Source organism: Drosophila eugracilis, unplaced genomic scaffold, assembly GCF_018153835.1.
Source record: "Drosophila eugracilis isolate 14026-0451.02 unplaced genomic scaffold, ASM1815383v1 contig_629, whole genome shotgun sequence".
Taxonomy (NCBI): Eukaryota; Metazoa; Arthropoda; class Insecta; order Diptera; family Drosophilidae; genus Drosophila; species Drosophila eugracilis.
Genome location: NW_024573513.1, coordinates 18,687 through 25,343, shown reverse-complemented (window position 1 = coordinate 25,343; position 6,657 = coordinate 18,687). Strand labels below are relative to the sequence as shown.

At 34.6% G+C, this 6,657-nt stretch overlaps 1 protein-coding gene across 1 annotated transcript; it reads left to right on the top strand.

Moving 5' to 3' along the window:
• Window positions 1–841: 841 nt before the first annotated feature.
• On the top strand, window positions 842–6,233 carry LOC108105200 (DEAD-box helicase Dbp80-like; the record flags this gene model as incomplete). The annotated part of the gene is made up of 4 exons (XM_017211652.2): window positions 842–1,030; window positions 1,415–1,577; window positions 1,633–1,746; window positions 6,045–6,233. Coding segments are annotated over 4 exons (606 nt in total), but the record flags the coding sequence as incomplete, so codon positions are not given.
• Window positions 6,234–6,657: the final 424 nt, after the last annotated feature.

Here is a 6,657-nt window from a genome sequence, read left to right as displayed (position 1 = left end):
CAATGTAAAACTTGATGCGTCGGCTGAAATATTTGCAAAACAATTTGTTGGCAGCAGTCATCTAGCTAATACCAGAATTATGGCTTACAATTTATCTGAATTATCTCTTTTATATATAAGGCAAGCCGAGATAAGCGCTCGCGAGTCGCCGATTGCTCGGCTCGCCCCATTACATTTCGTTCTCTGTCGCTGTCAACACGCAGTCGCAGCGTTGCTAAAATTAATCATAAAAAAATATTTCGGCCTTTTTGTTTCGCGCCGTTCACGGCACCGCATTTTTTTTATTATAAGTTGTAAAACAAAAAGGTGGCTTAAATTTATGCCCTCCTTAAAACACAATTAATAGATATTGCAAATGGGCGAATGCAGATTGAAGTTTTCAGTATACTCTTTCATTTCATCATGGAAATTTTTTTTTTTGTTGAATTTTAATATCAAAATTCTTGCTTTGTGAAAACGATTTTCGTTTGTTACGACCATATTACAGTCGTCATAATCGTCCTAGTGAATAAATAATTTGCTGTTATCACCAAATTCCGCACTAAGTTTACTTTGTTGGACATTAAACAATTGACTCTTTATCGATCCACGATACTCGACTTTTTTGCACTAGTAGATCCATCAAGACGGCGCGGAGTCCCGGAATACATTTACATGAAGTTATTTTTATACGTAAATGTGAAACGCAATTTTAAATATTCCAATAAAAAATTTATATTTTAAAAAACTACGCCTTAAAATTCTTCCAATATAAGAAAATAAATAGGTTATAATCATTATATATGGTCATCACAATAACTTCTACTTGCCAATAATTCCGTTGTACCATAAAGTGTGCTAAGATTTGATATTTTATTTAGTAATATTACAATTCTTTTTTTACGAATTATTCAGATTAATGCGAGAAGAAGAATCGCTTGAAAACATAAAGCAATATTATGTTAAATGTAAAAATGAGGATGGAAAATATAATTCAATCCAAAATATCTATGGTTGCGTAAGCATTGGCCAAGCCATTATTTTTTGCCACGTAAGTATAAAAATAACATCTTTTATTTATTAAAAAATATTCACTATAACCGATTTAACTACACTCTTGCTTCTTACTTACATAACTCTAATTTAAGACCAAATTTATTATTTAGACATTAGATTTTTGTGTTAGCACTCCGGAAATGTGACTTGTACTCTACGGGTACATATTTATTTTAGTCGTAATATTAAGATTTCATTTCATTCTTTCTGGATGGCTTTGATTAAGGTCTGTTAAGGTTAGTTAGAGTCTGTTTAAACACTTTCATGCTTAGCAAAGGGGTTAATTACTTTCCTTAGCATCCATTTAAAAATTTTCAATGTTTTATATGCATTACCGCCAGCTAAAAAATGCAAAATATAATATCCTTTTATTTTATAGACCCGTAAAACTGCTGCTTGGCTTGCAGCAAAAATGACATCGGATGGTCATTCTGTTGCTGTGCTTTCTGGTGATTTGACAGTTGAACAAAGACTTGCTGTTTTAGATCGTTTCCGCTCTGGTCTTGAAAAAGTACTTATAACTACGAATGTTTTATCAAGAGGTATTTGTTGTTTGACGGTAAATTATAAATAATGCAAATCTGAATTTGTCTTCAGGCATTGACATTGAGCAAGTTACAATTGTTGTTAATTTTGATTTGCCGGTGGATGTTCGTGGCAACGCTGACTGTGAAACTTACTTACATCGAATTGGCCGCACCGGTAGATTTGGTAAGTAAACTTAATTGAGTTATTTAAATTATTTTAGAAAAGAAAGGTCAGTTTTTGCTGCTGGAGTTGTCTTTCCGTTCTGCCGTACCCTTCATTACTGTTGGAGTGGGGCGGATTAAATTTTCACACCGCAGATATATCGCAATTTTATCACATTTTATTTACGGTAGTCAAGCGTCTTCGTACAGTGTTAAATTAGAATAGGACTTAACTCTACGGGGGGAAAATGCAAGTGCCGCTCGGAGAGCGGAATGGAGACCCTTAACAGTGCGAGAGAGCTAGATGAGAGCGATCTGGAAGAACTGCTTTCACTGGAACTGGAATTGGGCCGCTTTGGCGTGAACAATTACATTTTCATATAAAGGGTTTTTAGAGGCATCGAATTTTAAATTTCAATAAAACAATCATGGATTATTGTATTGACATTAATTGTTTTTATTCGAAAGATAATCTTGTGGCATTACATTTTAAACATGATTTCTGACATATGACCCCCACGCAGGCTCGGATGTAGTCCAATCTGGACGCCCAAGTTTCGATGACTTTTTCCGACATTTTTGGCCGTATATCGGCAATAACACGACGAATTTTGTCTTCCAAATGGTCAAGCGTTTATGGCTTATTGGAATAGACCAATAGCCTACAGAAAGTAGTCTAGCGGTGTTAAATCACAAGATCTTGAAGGTCAATTCACAGGCCCAAAACGTAAAATTAGGCGGTCACCAAACGTGTCTTCCAAGAAATCGATTGTAGCACGAGCTGTATGAAATGTTGCGCCGTCTTGTTGAAAGAACAGCTCCTGGAAATCATGGCTGTTCATTTTAGAAAGTGATTCAATTTTTATGCTCGATGGCGGATGGACTCATTCGGGTCTTCCTCAATGCTACACTCTACAGTCTCTGGGGATGCAATTTATCAATCAGAGAAAATGTTATTCCGCAAAGAACCATTATTTTCAAAATAAAATTGCTTTATTTGCAAGCGTTGTTCAGGCGTAAGTCTATTCATGATAAATTGCTAAACCAAACTAAGAATAAATCACTTGACAGCTGTTAAATCGGTCCAATCGCCATCTTGAACAGTAATGCCAACTTAAAGTTATATACCTTTAAAAAAAACACCCTTTACAAGTACACTACAACTTATTTATGGTAGAATGTAGAAGAAAAAATTCCAATAATTTAAGACATCCCATATTTGTCAAGATTAAAAAAAATAATCAGAGATCGTTAACTGTTAAAAGTCTTAATTCGAAATCCAAATAGAAATAGGAGTAAAATAGTAGATTTGAAAATATTTTAAGGATGTTAGTTTCAGAAGATTGGTTGTGGTAGACCGTTGTTTCATAAAGCCATGCTGGTATGCAGATGTGACAGATCTACACTGGTGTTGCAAGTGAGGAACAAGAATTTTTTCGAAAAGTTTCGGAATTTCTGATAGTTAGATATACCTCTGTAATTTTCAGCTTCCGATTTTTTTCCTTTCTTGTGAAGGGGAATAATAGGGAGTCTTTCCAGATAGCGGGAAACGTGGCCGTTTCTAAGGAAAGGTTAAATAATTTTAAAAGGGGTCTTGCCAGGGTAGAATAGGAATACCTAAGCGCACAACCCGGTGCCCCGTCTGGACCTGGCGAAAAGACCGGCTTCACATTCTGGAGATCCTTTATGATTCCAAATACCGAAGTGTGGGTCGGGAAATAAGATTTGACTGGGGGATATCATACGCGTAAGTCTGTGCGGTTGTTAACAAAGGTAAGTGGGTGTTTTGAAAAAATTGAGCAAAAAGACTGGCAATTTCCTGATCCATGCTTAAAGTAGACTTTCCAAATGATAGCGAGGACGAAAAGGCTTTAGATTTACCCTTAGTGTTAACGAAACTATATAAGTGTTTTGGATCCAGAGCAAACTGGTTCTTACATCGAGCTAAATAGTTCATATAACACTGAGTGTTATGCACGGTAAAGTTTGACCGAGCCACCATATAATGCACATAACTGTCATTGCTACCAGTTCTTAGGTATTTTTTAAAGATTCTTAACCTAATATTTTTTAGATTAGAAAAGTGCCTTGTATACCAAGGGGGTTTATCCGCCATAGCCGGCTACCGCAACGGAACAAAGCGATCAAAAATTAGGTTTATTGTACTATAAAATATATCTAAAGTAGTCGACATATCGGTACATGCGTAAAAATCGGACCAGTCAAATTCTGAAATAAAGTTATTAATATTTTTTTAAATCGGCTTTACGAAAACATCAAATTTTCTTATCAGCGTAATTGTTCTTAGGCTTAGTACATACTCCCGTATCCATCTTCATGATGTGTGAGCGGTGGAGCTCTGGATATGGATACGGCGTCCGTATCAGAGAGGAAGCACAGATCGAGCAAACGACCTAAAGAATTCCATATAACATTTGAGTTAGTGATATGTCTAACATGCCAGTAGTAAAGATATGATGTGACGTAGGTGTTAAAGCTAAAGTGTTATCTTCTATAATCTATGTCCGATAAAATTGAGAAGGCAGCATGAGTGGCTGCGAGGTACCGCTCATACGTCAAGGAATCGAACTTAGGCGGAGTATACGAACAGGTGATATACAATTTTAACTAAGAGAATGAAATTTTTACTGAGATATAAATTCTAAATCTTCTAATAGGACAGCAAATATGATCCTGTTACTCAGTTTTTTCAAACCTCTTACTCACCTTTGGTAACTACTATTACTACGCCTCCGGTCCAATCCTATCTCCCGACCTAACTCGTCGGAATGTGGAGTTTTAAAGAATGTTTATAATGTGAAGCATGTCTTTTTGACAGGGCCAAACGGTGTACTGGGGTGCATGATTGGGTACTGCAATCCTCTTCTAAAATTATTTAATATTTCTTTTGAAACGCCTACTTTTCCTAATAAAGAAAGAATCCCTAACTATCAGTGATTCCGAAACTTCGAAAAATTCTTGTTACTCACTTTCAGCCCCAGTGTATATCAGTAAAATCTTATGCCAGCATGGATTAATGAAACAACGGTCTACCACAACTAATCTTCTGGAACTCACATCTTTCGTGTTTACTTGTTTACAAATATTTGCCCTTTTTTAGCGTAAGCTAGGCTACATTTTCTTAGAGGCCATGGTCAGTCCCGATCCCACAAATGTGAACATGCAGGACGAAATAAACTTGCGCTGCGTATGGACCTTATGAATCTTCATGTTTAATCTAGTAGTTCCTGAGATCTCAGCGTTCATACGGACAGACGGTCATGGCTCAATTGATCCTGATTAAGAATATATATACTTTATAGGGTGTTCCTGTTACATACTTTTCAATGAATCTAATATTCCTTTTACTCTACGAGTAACGGGTATAAAAAATAAAATCTACATTCTCTGAAAACAATATATATCTGACTGTAAGCCGACACGCGAATATATTTTTTATAAGATAAAGAAATCATAATATCAAAAGCATTTATAAGTAGGATAATTTGTTAAGGTAGTTGAAAGAATATTATTAGATTCCACGGAAAGCTTTTGGTCACACCAAAGTAGATTTAGTCAGGTAGATGCCATATTTCGTTAGCACCGTCAAAGGCCAACTTCCCTCACAAAGCCCCGTTTTACACTTGTGGTATCTATTTAGCATTAGTTCTGCCATAGGGTGATATGCACCAATGTCAAAATTCTAAACTAAGTTATATAAAATACTGAGGCATGCCATAACTTAATTAGTTGGTTATCATGAAAAATTGGTATTTCTTCTGAAATTAGAATTTACATTCCCTCAGTAGTTTTTGTTAAATATTATGAATTACATCGCTATGTTTAGAAACAGACGTATATCTTCAATACAAGTGTTTGCAACATTAGTTGTTTCGATAATTTGGCTATTACGCCTATCTCGTTTCAAACGTCAAAGTGAATAAATCTTTGTGCTGGGCCAAGTTAATAATAAATTAATACTTTAAGGAACATAAATCAAATATATGTAAATCGTGTTCTTATTGGGGTTTCAAATTTGTTTTCAATATATTAGTAGTAGGATCAATCTTTCTTTTAGAGAAGTTAACCTTATATGGGTAACCTTTTTAAACAAAATACGCCGGTAAAGTATATTTGAACTATGAAGATTATACTATAAACATAGTGTTATAGCCATGACAATTTCTCTTAATATAATTACTCTAAAACTCGATTAGAAAGGGGTCGAGACTTTCGACCCAAGCGTTCGCTTTTGCTTAAATTTTATTTCTGTGATACTAACGCATTATCATTAAAATGTATTAAAAAATGTCGTTTCAGGAAAATCTGGGATCGCCATAAATCTTATAACGGACGAAAAATCTATGAAAGTATGCTCCGATATTGAGAAACATTTTAAAAAAGATATAAAGCTATTGAATACAGATAATGCCGATGACATTGAAAAAATTGGCTCATAGTCTATTTCTACACACACAATCTAATAAAAATATATATATTTCAAAAAAATATTTTTTTAATAAGTTTACCAAAAACATTTTCTTCATAATTTCCATGATCGAAAAGACTTGTAAAATTGACATATTAATTATGAGAGAAAAAAAATTCATCACTCATTTTCTGACCCGCAAATGCAAAATGTGATTTAAATAAAAAACAAGAACAAATTGTATTGCGTTTGGCGACGGAATAAGGTGAAAAGAGGAAAACGAAAATTCGTTAGTGTTATATCGTCCTGAAGCTTATGGGCGAGCAACTCTCTATGCTCCGAGCATTTACAAAAGCAAATGCTATAAAGTATAAATATTTTTACATATGTACATTACTGCGATTAGCTATTTTCGACATTACTACGCTTTTATAACTTACTAATATGTATTTATATAGGTATATTCTGATTCATGTTATTATGCATCGTTACAGAACAAAACCA